The 20659-nt window shown below is 40.7% G+C and overlaps 2 protein-coding genes and 1 long non-coding RNA gene across 6 annotated transcripts; all 3 read left to right on the top strand.

Annotated features, from left to right (window-relative positions):
* Positions 1-769: 769 nt before the first annotated feature.
* LOC115743891 (probable serine/threonine-protein kinase At1g54610) lies at positions 770-5632 on the top strand. Of its 3 annotated transcripts, none has more exons than XM_030678880.2 (8): positions 770-966; positions 1105-1724; positions 1966-2250; positions 2368-2685; positions 3176-3403; positions 4132-4232; positions 4695-4812; positions 5053-5632. In XM_030678880.2, exons 2-8 carry the CDS (start codon positions 1365-1367, stop codon positions 5389-5391), a joined length of 1749 nt encoding a protein of 582 aa, XP_030534740.1. In that variant the 5' UTR covers positions 770-966; positions 1105-1364; the 3' UTR covers positions 5392-5632. The 3 variants fall into 3 exon arrangements, with proteins under 3 accessions (XP_030534740.1, XP_030534742.1, XP_030534741.1); XM_030678882.2 differs by having other exon boundaries at positions 1122-1724; XM_030678881.2 differs by having other exon boundaries at positions 1191-1724.
* Positions 5633-6464: 832 nt separating this feature from the next.
* On the top strand, positions 6465-18501 carry LOC115743974 (protein HASTY 1). 2 transcript variants are annotated; one of them, XM_030679018.2, is made up of 22 exons: positions 6465-6959; positions 9470-9571; positions 9794-9937; positions 10021-10101; positions 10188-10257; positions 10557-10627; positions 10700-10863; positions 10971-11042; positions 11129-11366; positions 12187-12249; positions 12346-12636; positions 12750-12863; positions 13530-13656; positions 13740-13909; positions 13988-14089; positions 14722-14825; positions 14907-15201; positions 15301-15545; positions 16319-16822; positions 16919-17213; positions 17318-17501; positions 18024-18501. In XM_030679018.2, the coding sequence occupies exons 1-22, from the start codon at positions 6849-6851 to the stop codon at positions 18140-18142; spliced, it is 3666 nt and encodes a 1221-aa protein (XP_030534878.1). In that variant the 5' UTR covers positions 6465-6848; the 3' UTR covers positions 18143-18501. The 2 variants fall into 2 exon arrangements, with proteins under 2 accessions (XP_030534878.1, XP_030534879.1); XM_030679019.2 differs by having other exon boundaries at positions 6466-6959; positions 18020-18501.
* A 174-nt stretch (positions 18502-18675) lies between these two features.
* On the top strand, positions 18676-20206 carry LOC115743978. The gene is made up of 2 exons (XR_004015762.2): positions 18676-19637; positions 19868-20206. It is a non-coding gene; the product is annotated as an uncharacterized LOC115743978 (long non-coding RNA).
* The last annotated feature ends 453 nt before the right edge of the window (positions 20207-20659 follow it).

A 20659-nucleotide genomic window follows, 5' to 3' on the forward strand; every position in this document is an offset into this window, starting at 1 on the left:
TGGTCTACCTCCACGTGAAACCATTCGAAAAGGACCTCAAAAAGAACGAATATCTCTGCCTTCCCAACGAAATTTCTACCTGTGTCTCCGTGTGCGTTCTAGATAAGTAGATACTATTTTTCAAAGTTCTCGGAAACACATGTTTGGGACAAAAATGTATTTGGTAACGCAATTTCATCTTTCTATTTTCGAAATAAATTTTTAGCCCATAAATAGAAATGGAATGGGAATGAGAAGCGGAAATTTTCTGCTTATCTATTTCTGGAACACAAACAAAAAATTAAAAACTCTTCTTGTCGTCGGTTCCTATATACTGTTCAACGGTCTTCAATCGCCGGCCGCCACAATCATAAAAATTTTATGCGGCTATTAAACGGATTTATGTTTTTAGAACAGAAAATTTGTGTCGTTACCAAATACGTTTCTTTGTTCGGAAATTCGTTCGTGGAGCAAACTCATTCACACCCTTTAAAAAATCTATAAAAGCAACAAAAAAAAAAAAAAACATCATGCGATTCCAAGGGGAATATGCCAGGTGATCACCGAAGACGCAACAGCAATATATCAGAGAAAAATAGAGAAAGGAAAGAGTTAAAAAAAGATAAAAAGGTAGAAGAAAGAGCCTCCCGTTAATTCAGGAAATAGAAATGTCCCACCTTGTCCTCAACAAAAAGAACATCGGTGAGGTTTGACTTGCGATAACTAAAGACAGCATATAATCGAGAACTGAGAGGTACGATCCGCTGTTGCTGTTCCTGTTCCGTGTTTTGTCCTTTTTTTTATTACCTCGTTTGCTTCGATGTCCCAGAAGTACCGAGTAATCGCGTACCCAGAATTCCTTTTCCTTCCCTTCTTTTTTCCCGGACAAGATTGATCAGAGACGCATTTCAGGCTGCACTGAAGGAGCTGTACCCTCCCCAGAACGAAGCTCGGTAGCTTTCTTGCGCAGACCCAGATTCAGTTCGAGTCAGTCTCTCTCTCCTCCTCTGTGTTTCTGACTTAAAGATCGAGTTTTTCTTTGATGGGTGTGCTGAAATCCCAACCCCCACGATCAATTTGTGTCCTTTTGAGGGATCGCTAGCTTAGGGTTCATGTTTTGCAGAGCATCTGGTATCTTGTAGTGCTTAGTTGAGTGGATTGATCTCGATCAGTTCCGGTTGCTGGTCTCTGAGCTCTGGGGTAACTTTCAGGTGGGTAGATTTGACTTTGCTTATGCAGAGATTGAGCTGCTTGTGCTTGAGAGTTGCCTTGTTCTTGGGGTGAGTGATCCATCAGAGGATATTTGATTGGCGGTGGGCTGGTGGGTAGGAGGCCGTGCGTGAGCTGTATGGGATATGTTCAGAGATGAAAATTAGAAGCGAGAAATGGGGTGCGTGCTTGGTCGAGAGGTGTCCTCCGGCATAGTCACAGAGTCTAAAGGACGGGATACTTCCGAAGTCGAGACCAGCAAGAGGGATGATCCAGTCGTGAAGGTAGAGGGAGAGAGTAAAGTCGAGGAGGTTCAGACCGATGAGACCCAGAAGAAAGAGAAGGTCGAAGATGATCAGCGGTCGCGCGAACAAAGGAGACGGTCGAGGCCAAGCACAAAGCTAGGCAACGTGCCTAAGCATACTCGAGGAGAGCAGGTTGCAGCTGGATGGCCCTCATGGCTCTCAGACATATGCGGGGAGGCTCTCAGCGGTTGGATTCCTCGAAAAGCGAACACATTTGAGAAAATTGACAAGGTTGGAAGCAACTTATAATTTTTTTGGCTGAAAGTTCATCATTGATGTTTCGATTATGGCAGCTTTTGATGGCGGTAATAAAGGACTATTCATTGGTCCCTTGGTTTACACTCACAACTTGTAGCTTTCCTTTCCTCTCGTTTTGTTTTGTTTCTTTTTGGATAATTGCTGTTACATTAAATCCATGCTTTTCCTTTTTCCCCTGTTATTTTCTAATTCCTTAGTGTTATTTTTCCGTCAGATTGGACAAGGGACATACAGTAACGTGTACAAAGCCAAGGATTTGTTGACTGGTAAAATTGTTGCACTAAAAAAGGTCCGGTTTGACAACTTAGAACCTGAAAGTGTGAGGTTTATGGCACGAGAAATTCTCATTCTGCGGCATCTGGATCATCCCAATGTTGTGAAGTTGGAGGGTTTAGTTACTTCACGAATGTCCTGCAGCTTGTACCTGGTATTTGAGTACATGGAGCATGATTTGGCTGGATTAGCAGCAAGTCCAGGAATCAAATTCACTGAGCCACAGGTTCTTAGAAGTTTGTCTCTTAAAATAGATGACTGATTGTATGGCTTCCCTGCCCGTTTTTGTTCTGTGGTACTTGTTTTTTCCTTCTTTCAAACGTAATATCTTTTTATATTGTAGGTCAAGTGTTACATGCATCAGCTGCTTTCCGGACTAGAGCACTGTCACAATCGCCGTGTGCTGCACCGCGATATTAAAGGCTCAAATCTACTGATTGACAATGGAGGAGTTCTTAAGATTGGTGACTTTGGACTGGCTTCGTTCTATGATCCTGACCACAAGCATCGGATGACAAGTCGGGTGGTCACTCTGTGGTATCGTCCACCTGAACTTCTCCTTGGGGCCAATGATTATGGTGTGGGTATAGACTTGTGGAGTGCTGGTTGTATACTAGCCGAGTTGTTGGCGGGGAAGCCCATCATGCCTGGTCGAACAGAGGTATGTTTCGACCTTCTCTCGTGATATTATATTTTTAAATGCAAAAGAAATTTTCTTGGTTTTGTAATTGCAGTTTGTGGCTTAAAGCTTGTCTAGTGGGTAATGAAAGGTATATATATGCCGTATGAATCTGTATACTTAAGATGTATGTGATATTAGACAATCTGAGTTGGTTGGGTAGTCAAGTGCTTGATTGAGAATCAACAAGACGGGTATTCAAGTCATAGCGTCTCCCATGATGAAACTCATCCTCGGTATCGGTGATACGTAACTAATTTGGCATTAGTGGATGTATATGCTGGATCATGTTGGCCTAGATCTAGTTTGATATTTCGATGCTTCATTGCTGTTGACTAGCTTTCAGCATTTTGGATTTATCTCATTGATTGTTCCACCCTTGTCTGTGGAACCATCCTTCTTTTTCAGGAAAATTAGAACTGCCTTCCTCTCGTATCTGAAACTCAAATTGCTGTTATATTTGTGTACATAGGTAGAGCAACTCCATAAGATATACAAATTATGCGGCTCACCTTCTGAAGAGTATTGGAAGAAATATAAGTTGCCAAATGCAACATTGTTCAAGCCTCGAGAACCTTATAGAAGATGCATCAGGGAAACATTTAAAGACTTCCCACCATCATCTTTGCCACTTGTTGGAACTCTTCTGGCAATTGATCCAGCGGAACGCGGGACAGCCACTGATGCGTTGCAAAGCGAAGTCAGTTCAACATTAGTGCCTTATATGTGAAATACTTCCATGTGCTTGTTGCTCTTTTTCCCTTGACAGTAAAGTTTTTAACTGTGATGGCTTCTTTTTCCTGTTGATCTCTCTATAGATCTATTGTCTAAAGTTTGTTTCTCAGAGAGTAAAGTACTCTATAACCTAAATGAAGACTGTAATTTGCAATTGCAACGTTGTTCTTCTTGTTTGTCTTTGATAATTGATTTACTTAAAGAGAGACAACTTCCTCTGGCTAGGTTCAAACCACAAATTTTTTCGATCAAACTCAGCAAACTGCATCAACTTAACCTCGGGTTGCTTAAATTTGGTCAGCTCTGATTGTTCTTGTCTGCTCATAATCTTGTTCTATGATATTATGCTTTCTCAGGACGGTTAGGTTTTACTTCCTTGAAAATTTTCGTGCTTATGTTCTGTATAAGTATTTGAAGACACAATCCATATGGGAATTGTCGGGACCTTGGATGGAGATTTCAAAGTCCATTGACTGCCATCCTCAACTCGGATGAAAATTGATGGATCCTTAGCAGCATTATATTATGATGGCTTGCCAGAAACTATTCTAGGACTAACTAGTAAGGGTATATATTGAGTGAGATCTGGCTGTACACATGCTATCTGAAGATCTGCAACTATGCTTCCTTATTTTTCTTTTTCTTTTTCCTTTTCCTGTTAATTTACTGCTTTGCTTCTGCCTTTGCACACAGTTCTTCAGGACGGAGCCATATGCCTGTGAACCATCTAGCCTCCCACAGTATCCCCCCAGTAAGGAAATGGATGCTAAAAGACGTGACGATGAAGCTCGACGGTTGGTCCCAGAAGCTAGATTTTCTTTTTTCTTTTTCCTTTTTTTCTTTCTTTGGGTTCCATCCATTCCTCATGCTTTTTCCCATGGTTTAATTGCAATGGCTAATAAGGATTCTGGCTCATGGTTTCTTGACTGTTCATTACTATTAAAACTGCTACCTGATTTATCATTCCTTTTCTCTGGTTTGTTATCAATATAGAACTGGCACTTCATGTACTTTTATTGCGAATCTAGTCGGACAAATTATACATTTCTTTTGAAAGCATTTGATATAAAAAATTTGGTTACATACCACACATAGTATTACAAGTACTGAAAATGTTACACGTCAGTTCTAAAAGTAGCAACCTTGGATTCTTCAGTTCGAAAAATAGCATCTTTAGTCCCCAAAATGAAGCATATGGCAGTTCTCATGTCAATGTTTGGTGAACTTTTTCATTTAGCATTTTCTCATCTCTGCAGGTTGAGAGCCGCTAGCAAAGCACAAGCAGATGGTGCAAGGAAAGAGCGGACACGCGATCGACGTGTCAGGGCTGTCCCTGCTCCAGAAGCCAATGCGGAGCTTCAACATAACATTGACGTATGTGAAACTATTTCTCTTTCCTGCTTCCAATGTTCGGTTTCATTATTACGTGGTAGCGAAAGGATTCCAGGGTTCTGTTTCTTTCCTTGGTGACATGCTTAAACCTAATTATCGGAAGCATTACCAACTAGTGACAATTAATTGGGCAGGCAGATTAGGCAAACAGGCACATGCATTCCATTACTAGAGACTCAGTTTAATTTTCTTAAGAATGTTTCTGGTTTTTCTGTATATCAGAGAAGACGACTCATTTCCCATGCGAATGCTAAGAGCAAAAGTGAAAAGTTCCCTCCGCCACATCAGGATGGAGCACTCGGCTTCCCATTGGGAGCTTCTCATCGTTTTGATCCATCTGTCGTTCCTCCCGATGTCCCATTCACCTCTTCTTCATTTACTTCTTCAAAAGAGCAGGATCAAACTTGGTCAGGCCCGCTGGTCGACCCTCCTGGTGCTCCAAGGCGAAAGAAGCACAGTGCAGGTGGACCACGAGAGTCTTCGAAATTATCTATAGGAGCCAATAAAGGGAGAAGACCAGATAATCATCTGAGAGCATATGAAAGCAAAAGCATAGCTTAAACCATCAATTTCGAGGGTAAAGTATCACTCAGTTTTTATTATCCATGTCGATGTTTATTTTTTTGTCCCCATGGAGGATTTAGATTTTTGCCGCTACCGGTTTTTGGTTTGTTGGGATGGTCAGTCGATGTTGGTGCTGTAAATTTTTGCTTCACTGGCTTCTTGGTACCAAGTACTCCATATTTTTTACACTATGAAGAAGTGAAATAAGTATTGACAGCCTGAGTGCTCTACTCTTCTCCACGTTAAAGTGCTGTCATCCTCAAGATAATCGGTTTCCATCACATGATTTCCCAAGCCTTGTACATGAGCTGCTGGCGGGTTTCTCTCATTGCGATCGCTCGGCTAGATGACTTGCACTCAATAGATTCGAGTCGATTTGGCGAGAGTGGAAGTCAATCAAGATGGATTTGCAGGGGGCGGAATGAGGGTGACTTTTGATGCTGTTGAGACCTTGCAATGCAAGAACAGAGTTGATATGCAGGCATCGGGTGCCTACGTTTGTTGACATGTTTGACGAGTGTTTCTGGTTGTCCAAGGTAAACGTAGGCAAAAGTTGTGGCAGAACTATAAGGCTGTGCCTTCGTTTTAGACTTTGAAAAATTCGTATCAAATTACTTCATTCGCATGAGTTTGTCCTTTTTTTCAAGGTTGATATTACCAAAATACCTAAATTATGCACACCATGACGAATAATGATCCAAATTTTTACTATTGTGTCATTAGAAATCTTAAATTATACTCACTGCGATACAAAAATTATTAAAAAAAAATTTTTGTTGTGACTAATTCGGAAATTTAATGACATGAGAACAACATTTGAGTATCGAAATTACAAGTGGCCAAAACTTAGATTTTTTTTTTAAGGCAGGGGGAATTTTTGTCCCGCTAATTTAAGTTTGGGGTTTTGACGAAGTAAAAAAATTAGAATTTGATGTCATAATGATAATACACATGATTTAAGATTTTTCGTGTTATTTTTTTATTATTATTATGAGTTCTGTATTTTCAAGATTGAAAAAAAAAAAAAACCTCCTCTGCTTCCAGATGACTTGACTTGACTTCAATTGGACGCCTTGCGCTCCAATTCTCAGCAAAAGCACGACAGGGCTCACGGTCTCTCTCTCTCTCTCTCTCTCTCTCTCTCCGCACACGCTAGATATAAAGCTCCAGACTTTAGCCGGAGCACCGCCAAAGCAAGCTCTTCTACTGACGACGGAGACGGAGCGCAGAGCAAAGCTCGGATTTTTCCATTCGGGCGGAGCGAAGCGAACCGCAAACTCGTTCGTTCTCTCGACTCTGCCGAACCGATTTCTCCAAGAGAGGCTTCGGGGTAAATAGCAGACTCCGCTGAGCCTGATCGAATTGAGGACTCGGAGCTGAAGACAGGAAAAGGGTCGTCCCTTCTCGCGGCTGATTGTCCTCTGCGGGAGGGAGAGCGTGCTTGATCGGGACTGATGGGGGACGCGAACGCCGTGGCTGGCAATCTGGCTCGCGCGATTGTCACTGCCTTGGACTGGAGCTCCACTCCGGACGCTCGCAGAGCTGCCGTCTCTTTCCTTGAATCCGTATGCGCTCCCTCTCTCTCTCTCTCTCTGCATTTTGAGGTGTTTTCTGGCTTGATGATATGTGGGCTTTCGTTCGAGACTCTGTTCGTTAGCAATGTTAAGTGTTATCAGCTCTTGATTGCATGCACTGGGATTTCCCTGCGCTCGTAGTTGATGAATTTGGGTTGAGGAATGGGTTCTTCAGCTAGAATAAGTCTCCGCAGAGGAAACGTTGAGGTTGGAGAATGTTCCATTTTTATCTTAGAAATAATGTCACTGTCGAGTCCTGGATGGTAATACTGGACCGAGGTTTATAATTCTCGGAAATCAATGAGATGACTCCCAAGTGTCTTAAGCTAAAGCTTCCTTCATGTCAATTATATAAGCCATCTAATGCAAGGGTGGCTATTTTGATTACGTGGGAAAGAATGATCAAATTATATGTTGTCCCTAAATTCTTCTGGCCAAAAGTTGGTAGTGGGAAAAATGAAAAATCAGTGGCTTGCCAGATTTGTAGATGTCATCGCTCGGGGTTTGGCTATACATCTTTCATTTTATGTGGACGTAGTAATAGTTTGTTATTTGAGGGTTCTGGAGGTTTAAGGGCATCGGCTAGCTCATACTTGTCGGTGAGTAAGTAAGGTGAGAGAGTATTTAATGCCTAATGGCTTTCGAGCATTTTTTTCCTTGTAGTTTCTTATAGTAAATCACTGCCTTATTTGGTTGGAACTGGGTTCCGATATAATATGGTGTTAATGTCGGGATATGAATCGCATAATTGGGGTATGGTAATCAACCATTCTTTTCCAGTCCAGAGGATAGGGAATTTTCTTGTGGACTTAAATGGGTAACCTGGGAAATGGCACTCCACAAAACATTTCTGGGAACTTTGTCTGGCCATGATTTCTACCATTGAAGTTGTAATCTGAACTTGTTTGGAGTTATTTTTATTTATCAAATTGTTTCGTTATAAATGCTTTCCCCATTAGAGTGATAAGCCATGGTCCGTTACCCATTCGCATGTTTCCTTGGTTTAATCACGCGTACTTAATACGTAATTGGCAGCATTTCCTAGGAGCTAGAACTATCGGTGTCGATCTTGTGTGGTTTACGCATTAGCGATTTTGAGACTTTCGAATTCGCTTCTGTTACCATTATACAGCATGGACCAAGTTAATATATAGCTCTTCGGGATGCTTGCTGCTTTATGTTCTTCATTTTTGGTTTATTAAGGATTATCGGAGGGGCGTATGTGACTTTGAACTTTCTGTGTTGACGGGATTCTTTGGTACTTAAAAGGGAAGTCTGTTACCCTTTGTTTCTTGACGGTCTTCATGTTTAAGAAGTATGGAAATCTGATACCGAAGGAATGCATGGGCGTTAAATCAAGGTGCTCGACCAACAGAATTAATTGCAACTGCAACTGCTATTTTTTGTTTGGCCAAAAAGTCACAAATGCTATAAACTTAACCTCAAAGTGTACTCGTAGTCAATTTCACGTTCCAATTCAATTTCTACGAGACAAATTTGCTAAATTTAGATTTGAAAATTTGGGTCAGCTCTGGCCATATGGGTGGAAAGAATTTGGTGAGACAAGTAGCTATTTCCAGCCAACAATAAATAGGGCCTTCGGTATAAAGTATACTATGAGACTGTTTTCATAAATTTCGTTTGATTCACGAGGGTGCAAATCAGAATGTTTCTGCTAAAAAAGGTGTCAACCTGTGTAATATGCAGGTTGCTAGTGTCCTAGGAAAACAAATGGTTTAGTGTTTCCCAATAAATGTTTCTTAGTCCAGAAATGTGACTTTGGGTTGATGTTTACTGTCCAGGGATTAAAGGTTAATTTGAAAAATACTGTTATGCCAAGAAGAGTATAATCTCTGGTCAGTGTTTTAAAGAAATATGGATTCTCTCTGATATGGTATTTTCTTGCTGTTGTGTGGAGACACTATCACAATATATGGATTGACATAATTCTTAGTTCCACTCGTTACTTATGATACAACTACTTTCAGCGATAAAGGCCATGGTATTTTTCCATCCTTATGAATTTGGTCAGATCCAACATAACATTCCAGCTTGAGAGCTTTTCAATTGGACTCGAGTGTTTCATCATTGATGATTACTTGCGGAACTATCATGCCACATACAAAGGCAAAGTTAGCAAAACAATGATCTAATTGCTGCGGCTACTAGGGAATGGGAAATAAAGGGTGCTTGCTTAATATTTTGCCGGCCGGTTGGTACATGTGTAACTTATTGTTGTAATTTTCCACGGATATGTAGCTTTTAATTTGCTTGGGAGAAGGTTTTCGGGAATGCAGATGTTTGCGGGAGAATTAGTTTGTGAATGGTTTATTTATTGCGAGTGAGCTTCTCTTGGCCCTAGAAAAATGAGTGAGGTTATCCATTGATAGATCCCAAGATTATAGAATAAATGCTATATGATTTTTTTGCTTCTACTCAATAGGTTGTGCCACTTGCTGTTCTGCTAGTGCTTATTTTTTTTTTTTCTGTTTTCTCTACAGATCAAGACTGGAGATGTACGAGTGTTAGCAAGCTCGTCATTCCTATTGGTAAAGAAGGACTGGTCTGCTGAAATTAGATTGCAAGCCTTCAAAATGCTTCAGGTTCATCCCTTTTTTTGTTGTTTCCAGTTTATGTAATTTGTTTGTGTTGGATGTTCCTGTGCCTTAGTGGATAAGATATGTTGATGCTTTCCATCTCCACTGATGTGCTTGTAGAACTTCGATAAGAAAGCAGAGTTGTCTTTTAAGCTTAAATTTGTGACTGACTGTGAAGTACATGGTTCTTTATGTGGCTGCACATTTAACATTGGCATTCTGTGGCAGCATTTGGTTAGATTGCGATGGGAAGAATTGAACCCCACAGAACGTAGGCATTTTGCGAATGTTGCTGTAGAATTGATGTCTGAGAGTGCATATTGCTCTGAAGAATGGGCTTTGAAGAGTCAAACAGCTGCCCTTGTTGCTGAGGTCTTAACCACATTCTTTTTGAGTTTTGAAGCTTAAAGGGATTTTCTGAGAGGCAATACTAATGTAATTTTGTGCAAATTTAGATAGTTAGAAGAGAAGAACTGAGTTTATGGCAGGAGCTACTTCCCTCTCTAGTTTCCTTCTCCAGCAAGGGACCCATACAAGTAAATCTATATATTTCTTCACCTTGGCTATTTCGACTTTTATATTAAACATCTATTGATCACTATGTCCACCCTTGGTAAATAAGGCGGAGCTGGTTGCGATGACACTGAGGTGGCTTCCGGAAGATATTACTGTGCATAATGAAGACTTAGAAGGTTAGTTTATTCATTTACCTTTCATTGGATGTGACTCGTAGTGCCTGTTCCCCCACCCAGCCTGCAGAGTATCGCAACTCTAATAGGGTAGATGCTTGAGAAAATTAGCAGTAGTATTTGGTTGATTTTCTGAAAATTGAAAGCCAGTGCCAGATATCTTCTAGTACTAGAATATTTTCCGGCTTGTTCCATTCAATTAATCAATATTCCAAAATGCTTTGGTTTCATGGACATTGATCTAATCTTTTTCTAATTTTGCCTCAGCTGACTCCAGTTCTTCTTTCTGCTTCTTAATTCAGGTGATAGGCGAAGGCTGTTGTTACGCGGACTTACACAATCATTGCCTGATATTCTACCTTTACTGTACGCGGTATAATTCTGACCATGCCTTGTGTTTTTGTGTTTATCCAGTACCATTATAACAATTCCATTCCCGGTTCAGTTGCTAGAGAAGCATTTTGGAGCTGCCTTGAGCGAAGCTGGTAGGCAACAATTTGACATTGCAAAACAACATGCAGCCACTGTAATTGCTACCTTAAATGCCATCAATGCATATGCTGAGTGGGCTCCAGTGTCAGACCTTGCTAAATTTGGCATTATTCATGGGTACTTGATCTTTTTCCTACGGAACTTGTCTATTCAAAATTTGGCATGTAGTAATTCCTTCCTTCGTCGCTTCATCTCCTTTTCCCCTTCTCTTTTTCTTATGATAGGTGTGGCATTTTACTCTCCTCTCCCGATTTCCGTCTTCATGCTTGTGAATTTTTCAAACTTGTCTCCCCAAGGTACAGGCAGTTGTCAACAATTGATCTGTGAGTGATTCTTCACACATCTAACCATGACCTGCTCATATGTTCAATTGTGAATGCAGAAAGAGACCAGTTGACTCCTCTGCTCCAGAATTTGATGCTGCGATGAGTAGCATCTTTCAGATCTTAATGAATGTTTCTAGAGAATTTCTGTATAAATCTACGTCAAATCCTGGCATCATCGAGGAAAATGAATTTGAGTTTTCTGAGTATATATGTGAGAGCATGGTCTCTTTGGGTTCTTCAAACTTGCCGTGCATTGCTGGTGATAGCACTGTGCTTTCTCTTTTCTTGCAGCAGGTGATTACTTACACAGATTGTCTCTCCAGTTTTTTAACTCTTAATGACACGATTTAGAGGAATTAGAGATCAAACGAATTTGAAGAAACTCTTGATATACTGGATTCAATCTTATGTTCATGCTGCATGGATGCCGGGAAGAGTCTGCTCTCAATTCCTTCATTCCAGCCTTATGCCCACACTATTTTTGCTTGCTGGAGTAAAATTAGGTGGTTATTATTTTCTGGTCAGGAAAACATGGCTGTCGAGTGACTTGTGGTTTTTTTGCTGCTAATGTGGGAAATATTGCTAATTTATTGATATCTAAGACTCTATTCACCTGGTCTGAGCCAAATGAGTCCTTGAATTGAGTGACTTACCTTTCATGGCTCAAATAATAGGATCTACGTGGTGCAAAGTGGCATCAAAGCAGTTGCTTTCTTTATTTGGCATCTTGAACTTTTTTATCTTGACAACCTCTTTAGTTATTTTGGTTTGTCTTCTTTGTGGCAGTTTTTTCCCCCCACTGATGCTGTTGGGAATTGTGATTTATGAGTTATTGTTTATAGTTTTGACATAAAGCTTTGTTAGTCAGTTGAAGCATGGGCATCTGGAGGATAGCTGGTTTAAGCATTAAAATTGTATCTTTTAAGTCGAGAAGCAGGTACCAACCAACAAAAAAAAAGAGTCAAGAAGCAGTTGTATCTTCACTCTCAATTTCTGAGAGTCTAGAACCGTGCCTGTGACTTTGTGAAATGATTTTCCCAGTCCTGATGATTATAAGATCTATGGTAGTGTGATTACTGGGGTCTGTATGCTAACCATTGTCGTGTTAATGCAGATGCTGGGCTTCTTTCAGCATTACAAATTTGCTCTTCATTTCCAATCTCTGCTCTTTTGGTTGGTAAGCAGTTCTTGATTGATCATTTGATGTCGTGGTCAGATTTCAAATTCTTTGTATTTTATTTGGAGTGTACTTGACAGTTTTTTGCGATTATAGGCGCTGATGAGAGATTTAATGTCAAAGGCTAAGGTGCCTCCAAATGTGGGTGGAGAAACCCCAGCCACTGGTAGTCTAGGTTCTAGCTCTGGACAGGTTGATAAGGAGAAGAAAAGGCTCTTGGATTATGTAAATGATGATGCATGCAGTGCCATTCTGGAGACATCTTTCCTAAGGCTGCTCAAGAAAGAAAAAGCTCTTCCTGAGACAATAGTATCTCTGGGAACTGTAGAGTTGTGGAGTGATGATTTCGAGGGCAAGGGTGAATTTAGCCAGTATCGGTCGAGGCTGGTATGCTGACAAGATACTTTATTTTCCCATTTAGATGTTGCTTCAACTGTTAACTATGATGCTACATGACTTTTTCCTCAATTGCTCAAAGCTGATAGATTAGTTTTTGGCAGTTGGAGTTGGTTAGGTTTGTTGCTGCAAACAAGCCCATAATAGCTGGTAGGATTGTATCTGAAAGAATCATCTCAATCATCAAGAATCCATTGCTTCCTCCAATGCCCGCTCAGGTTCGGTTTTTAGATTCTTCATGGAGTTTCTTTCCTAGCAATTTGGCTATTGGGAAAGGCAATACTGCTTAGAGCCTGTTTCAAGTATATTGATCGTTTAGTATATTGGCTTTTGCTATAGGAGTGTATGGAAGATGTTGGTGTTGTTATCTCTTTTCCTTAGTTTTTCGCAATAATAAAGAGGAAAGATTGGGTGGAGGCTAGTGTTTTGAGAGAGCTTGTGATGCTGAAGTGGGCCTCAAGATAAGTTAATGGTTAATACCCTTGGTTCTACCAATTTCGTACTACCCATCTGTCATATTGCAGGTTATTTCATTGAGGATGTGACATGGTACGCAATAGCTTCCTCCAAAACCCAGCTTACAATTTTAATCTAAAGAATAAAACAAGAGCAATAAATTGTCAAGTTAACTCTTTTAAGTTTAAACTATTGTTCTTAAATGTCTTTCAAAAGCTGCAACATGGAGAGTGGATTTTTGGATTTTTTTGGCGGAAAAACTTTTCATTTGAAACAGCAGATAAGATCTTACATCTCTAACTAAAAGCTAAATTTGTCGTAGGTGGGAGGAGGAAGAGAAATTGGGCTTTTCCCCTTTTCTCGTTTTTTTCATTTGTCCTTGCTTTATACTGTCATCAGATTCTAAAGTTTTTGTCGCCTTGCTCCAGGATTTGGCTTTGATGGAAAGTATGCAATTGGCTCTAGAAAATGTTGTGAACACAGTTTTTGATGGATTAGGCGAATTTGGAGGTGGAAATTCTGAAGTTCAACTCACATTATGTACCATATTTGAAGGTAATCTGCGCCTTTTTCTTCTGTTAGAGATGGGATATTCTACTATCACTAAACAAGGTTTTGCTTCAAAATTGAGATTGTAGGGTTACTTCAGCAACTTCTAGGTTTGAAATGGAGTGAACCAGTTCTTGTGGAAGTTCTTGGGCGCTACTTAGATGCATTCGGTCCTTTTATGAAGTATTTTCCAAATGCTGTCGGCAGTGTCATCACCAAATTGTTTGAGCTTTTAACGTCACTTCCCTTTGCCGTTAAGGTTTCTTTAATCATTTTGAGATGGGATACATTTTAGGAATCTGTACAGGATGGCTCTTTAAGTATGTTTGCTTGGCAGGATCCCTCAGCAAATAGTGCAAGGCATGCAAGACTGCACATATGTTCCTCATTCATTCGGATAGCCAAAGCTGCTGATAAAAGCATTCTGCCACACATGAAGGTGTCTTCCTATACATTTAAACTTGGCCTCTGGGTTTTTGGTTTGGCTGAAATAGTTGTTTTTGTCGTTTTGGTAAATAAGATACTAGCCAATAGTTCTAGTATCAGAAATATACAAGAGCAGGAAGAAGAAAATGAAACGAAAAAATTACAGAGCAATACTAAGACATAGGCAGAATAGAGTTGGTATAGTAAATGAGCACGAGTGTAGCATGGGCTTTAAGTTTATGACGCATTTGGACCTGTTATCTCTGTGCAGCGAGATTTAGTTTTAACATCGGAATTATGCTCACCATTTCCCTTGCTTCAAGAAAGAATGTTCATTTATTCGGTCTCTCAGAATGAATACTCTGGCTTTTGTTGGGAGAAGGGGAGTGACTTAGAGAATATCTACTTGTACAAATCTGGCATTTAGAGGGTTAAATACATAGCCAAATAGGATATTTTTTTCCAAGGAAGAGTTGGAACCGAATTGCTCTTATAACACAGGACACTGCTCAAATGGATGGTTACTTACAGCTACTGCTGCTTGAGATGTCATGTACTAGTATAGTGCCTATTTGCATCTCATAAATCTAGCTCTTCTGACATTAATTGTCTCTGTTTCCTTTCTTTGTTCTTTTTTTTTTTAAGGGGTTTGCTGACACAATGGCCTATCTTCAAAGAGAAGGTCGTCTTCTGCGTGGTGAACATAATATTCTTGGAGAAGCATTTCTTGTAATGGCTTCTGCTGCTGGGTAATCACTTCCGTTTGGTTTCCTGAACTTGTCCCCTTTTCTATGCTAGAAAATGTTTTTCTTGATCCAAACTTCATACAGGATTCAACAGCAGCAAGAAGTTTTACTTTGGTTGTTGGAACCACTGAGCCAACAATGGATCCAGGCAGAATGGCAGAACAATTATTTATCTGAACCTTCAGGCTTGGTTCGCTTATGCAGTGAAACATCCTTTATGTGGTCGATTTTTCATACAGTGACATTTTTTGAGAAGGCGCTCAAGAGAAGTGGATACAGAAAAGGGAATTTGAATTTGCAGAGCTGCTCCATAGAAAATTCAGCTGTTTTGCATCCGATGGCTTCGCATTTGTCATGGATGTTGCCTCCTCTTCTAAAAGTATGCAAGTATTCTTTCTTGTAGATGTGTTTAATCCATGGTATCCTGCCTTTACAATCAATGCTCGAATTTGAGCTCTTCATTGTGTTTGTCATGTAGTTACTTCGCGCCATACACTCCCTTTGGTCTCCTCCTGTTTTCCATGCATTACCCAGTGAGCTGAAGGCTGCGATGACGATAAGTAATGTGGAGCAGACCAGCCTTCTTGGAGAAGGGGTTCCTAAATCTTCAAAGTCCACATTGACTTCGGCAGATGGATCTCAAACTGACTTGAGCAAGGAAGGAAATACAGAGCCAAATGAAAATGATATTCGGAACTGGTTGAAAGGTGTCAGAGACAGTGGGTAAGTGTGAATATTTACTCACCTAGATGAGTATTTCCCCATTTCTTCTCTCTCTCTCTCTCGTTGGAGAACAAAAGTGGGGGATTGGAGCACATGATCTGGATCTGAGGGTCACCAAAAATTGCTAAAAATTTCCTGGACATCAGAAGAAGGTTCTTGTTCTGCTAACATTTCTGTTTTTAAAGAACTTGTACTATTCAGATATTCACGACCAAGAAGTACTATGTTCTCTTTCGGATAGGCCCTGAAAGGAGAAGGGTCGGACCTTAAATCTTTTGGGGGTATGAACAAATTAAAGCAGCATGTAAAATTTTATTGGTAACACTCGAGGCAGGGCGTTGGAAACAATTTTTCATGAAGAGGCATTCTCCAATGGCACTAATGACGTAACTAAATTGTCCTGAAAAGATGCGATTTTATTGAACTGTTCTGTGGTTAGAATAATGTTGGGTGAAAAAATATTAGCATCGGTAATGTGCATCTAGTTAATTGTACTTTGTTTATCTCTTTATAAATATGGGCCATATTTCACCATTATTCGACTTTTCTTGTGGCAAATGTTAGAAGTTTCCGCTCGTTTCCTACTATCTTTTGAAACATAGCCGTCTATATTAGTACATTAGACTAGTATTTCCTCACGAGTTTCTTGGCAGGAAACTCAAGGTAGCTTGCTTCAAGGATGCTTGGTTATGTTTACAAATGGATTGCTTTTACTTTTTACTTCCATGAGAAATTCCTTTTTCGATGTTCAGACCACTGTTTCAATTTTTCAGGTATAATGTGCTAGGCTTATCAACTACTGTAGGTGATGCATTTTTCAAATGTTTGGACATTCATTCTGTCGCTGTAGCACTGATGGAAAATATCCAATCCATGGAATTCCGGCATATAAGGCAGCTTGTTCATTTAGTTGTAGTTCCATTGATTAAAACTTGTCCGGTAGACTTGTGGGAAGCCTGGCTGGAGACTCTTCTCCAACCATTGTTCCGCCACTCTCAACAAGCTCTTAGCAGCTCATGGTCCAGTCTGCTGCATGAAGGTAGAGCAAAGGTTCCGGATACTACAGGCATGGTTGCTAGTTCAGATTTGAAAGTTGAGGTGATGGAAGAGAAGTTACTTCGAGATTTAACTCGTGAAATATGTGCACTCCTCTCTGCGACAGCTTCCCCGGCATTAAATACAGGGCTTCCTTCACTAGAACAATCGGGGCATGCCAACCGCATAGATATATCTTCTTTGCAAGAGTTGGACATCTACTCACAAAGCTCTATGGTTAGGTATTACTGATGAGCAGATTTTTCTTTTTCCTTGTTCTTTGCGCAAATCAGTATACTTGTATTTAATACTTTTTCCCTCTTCTAATCCATTTACAGTTTCCTTATGAAGCGCAAAGGTCTGGCTCTTCCTGTATTACAGATGTGTTTAGAAGTTTTCACATGGACAGATGGCGATGCGGTGACCAAAGTTTCTTCTTTTTGTGCTACTGTGATTCTTCTAGCTATATCAACCAATAATGTGGAACTTCGTCAATGTGTAGCCAGAGATTTATTTTCCGCCGTAATTCACGGTTTGACTTTAGAATCAAATGCCATCATCAGTGCTGATTTGGTTGGCCTCTGTCGTGAAATATTTGTCTATCTTTGTGATAGAGACCCAGCTCCCAGGCAGGTAAGGACAAAATTTAATTTATAATCATACTACTTTTAGCAGTTGATACCAGATGTAACTGAATGGATTGCTAAATACTAGCCCACTTTCTGGAAATACCCCAGGTTCTGCTTTCCCTCCCTGCTATTACACCCCAAGATCTTCAAGCTTTTGAAGAAGCATTGACAAAGACCTCTAGCCCAAAGGAACAGAAGCAGCATATGAAGAGTCTACTTTTGTTGGCTACAGGACATAAGTTAAAAGCACTTGCTGCTCAAAAGAGTGTCAACATTATCACGAACATGTCAGGTGAGAACTTCCATAATTACTTATTAGCAAAAAATCCCGAATTTACTTTTGGAACAATGAATGGTTTGGTATTTCGGTTTCATGGGAAAAATTCTTGATTGGGCTACTGATTTAACTGGGGCAGACCACATGGTTCACTCACTCTGAGCCTGTCGTGAAATTAAAAGTTGAGACTTGTATTGAGAGCAAGTACTCTTTATTACAGATCGTGACTACTAATAACTCCGGCTACTTTTTCTTGTGTGTGTGGTTGTTTTTTTTTTTTTTGGGGGAGCGGCGGTGGGGGGGGGGGTGGTCAAAAACTCTGGCTACTTCAATGCAACTAAATTAAAACTTGTTCTGTAGAAGACCAAGAATACAAGATTAGGATCTTCAGCTTGATCTGTCTTTGTCTAATGTTTATGTAAGAACGATTTCTGTTCTTCCACTGTTTGCAAGATGTTTGCTTTCTTGATGAACCGATGTACCAACATACGGAATCTCTACTGTGCTAAAGCATTCTGTTCTTCTATATTCAGCTAGGCCTCGCAGCTCAGTCAGTGCTTCAGGATCAGGGGTTGAGGAAGGGGATACTCTGGGATTGGCCGCAATTTTGTGAGCTAAACCTTTCTGTCGAGGAAAATTCTTTTGTACAGATATGAAGTTGACTAATGAGAAGCATCCACATCTTACTAGAAGCCGGTGAGAGAAGGCCTTTTCAATCTCTCTCACCAAAATTCTAGACAGTTCGCCGGTCTTGGTCCCCCTCTTCAGGTTTTGCATAAAGCAGATTTGTACAAAACCCCTAAGATATCCGCGAGGAGTTATGTTTACTGATGTATTCTTTGGTCTTGGATCGAAATTAATGGGCTCTCGGGATTCTGGAGTTCGTAGAAGGTTTTCAGTCTCGAGCTTACATTGCAAGCTGTAGCTCTTGCGGCTTTTGCCCAGAAGAGTTATGAACAGTCCTGACACAAGAAATATGATGGGTAATTGACATGAGAGATTAATAGTTACCATACACCTTTGTCCTCTTTTTATTTTCCCTTTTAAATTCGTTGTTTCTTTACTTGAAATTAGAAGATTTTAAGACCAAAAAAGGAACCCAAGTTCCATGGGTATTGATATTTGATTAGGAGACAAACCTTATGAATGCAAGGAACCTAAATACTAGAACTTTTAAAATTTGCAATATCTAGTGCACATTTTGGCTGAAAACCATGAAAGGCCCAGATGATACTTTGGTAAAACTTGGTTGGAATTGGACTCAGTTGATTGTTTTCCTCTTTACTTCCACTACAAGGAACTGGATTTCACATGTCAACAATTCAAATTTCAATTGCTAATATGAACCAAATGGCTTTTCTATGGAGAAAATGGGGGCAGCAGCAAGTCCAACTCTAACTTTGAATCTGGAGCTTCGTTTTCTTCCTTTTTGTCGCCAGGAGACAACCGTTTCCTATTCAGTCTTTATCTATTGTACACCATCGAGAGAGGCATCTAGGGGAGAGCTTCCTTACGGGGTAAGCAAGCAAAGCGCTATTCCCGAGCAACCCTATCATATACGCATAAACAATGCCGTCTCGACTTCAGCGCGACACGTGGCGGTCCTCGACATGCAAGAATCATCGAGGCTGAGGCACGTTTAGCGAGCTGATATGGCAAGAAAAGTGGAAAAAAGAGAGGAAAGTGCTGTGGAAGATGAGGCTCGGATAGGAGCAAAAGGGAAAGCAGTTTGGTCATCGAGTTGGATGATGAATGGCCTAGCTTTTCTGAATGGTAGGTTTGAAGAACAGCAGGTGAGTGTGAAATGGGAATTTTAATAGAGTGGTTTCTCTGTTCATTTGGGTAGCTCTAGCTACAAGAGGCTTCTAGCAAATGCCCAACGACCTCTTTATAAACCCCTCAAGACCTTCTTCCTTGCTTCCCACTACTTCTGCAACATAAAGAGGATTTGAGAGGAGATCAGTCTAAATTTTTTCTGTAGTTAAGAGTTGTGGTTAGGAAGTGTAGAGGGAGAGAGAGAGGAGGGAAGCTTATGGGACCAGGAGGACCAGGAGGACCGGGAGGGCCGGGAGGACCTGGCGGTTGGGGACCTCCCCCACCAGGGGGCCCGCCTGGTTTCTTTGGCGGCTTCGGCAACGTTATAGGTTCTTGGTGAGTGCGTTCCCCGACGTCAGTCAATGTATACGAACCCGCATTGCTTTACCATCTTCGATTTACGTTGTGCTATTATTGCCGGGAGATGAATTTTGTTTAGCTCGTGATTGTCGAAGCACAGTGTTGCTTAATGCATAGGATCAAGAGGGTTAGAAATGCTACCAACTTTTTTCTCATTGTTATGGACGATCCGTTCCGCTAATCTGAAATTGTTTGTCGCTTGACAGCTTGAGTTTTCTATGCTGCTGCTGGTTGCTGCAAGATTGCTTTGGCGGTCCTCCCGGACCGCCCGGGCCGCCGGGACCTCCTGGGTTCGGACCGCCTCCTCCTTAAAAAGTCATCGCCGGCTCATTCGTTAGGATACCATATCTAAATGCGGGTGTTTGGTCTATGTTTCCGTTTCATCTTTATGTTCCTGTAATAAGTTTTTCCATTTTTCTCTCGTGGGAAACCAGCGAGAAAAGACAGATCAGTGTGGCTATTCTTTCTGTGTTATAATGAGATTTCTATACCCGCTACAACATATTCCAGTAACAAGTTTAAAACGCTTGCGGTTGCTGTATGTCGATTCGTAGTCTATGTTTAGACGTCCATTTTTTACTTTTTATTGGCATAATATCGGCTGGCTTCCAAACTTGTTGCGACACGAGGCGGAGGAGTATGCAAATTAACAGTGCCTAACAGCAATTTTAAGAGCCCGTTTCGCGAGTTTGTACGCTGCAGTGTTCGGGTTCCGACGAGTGCACCCGACATGCCCGAGTTTCTTGAGCATCGGATGCTGAGGATCATCATAGACGATACTACGAGATTTCCCACCAGGGAGGTTGTCAATGCACCAAACCAGTTCAATTTGATGCGAAAAAATGCGAACCGACCCGACAATTAAATTCAAATCTAGAAAAATTGACTGAACCGCAGTTGGCCATCAACATCCTATTGTAGTTTAAACTTCATGTAGATTACATTCTTTTAATCAAATTAAACTATTATGAGTTAAAAATCTATGTCACTAGTTAATC

Source organism: Rhodamnia argentea, chromosome 1 (genome assembly GCF_020921035.1).
Source record: "Rhodamnia argentea isolate NSW1041297 chromosome 1, ASM2092103v1, whole genome shotgun sequence".
NCBI classification, from domain to species: Eukaryota; Viridiplantae; Streptophyta; class Magnoliopsida; order Myrtales; family Myrtaceae; genus Rhodamnia; species Rhodamnia argentea.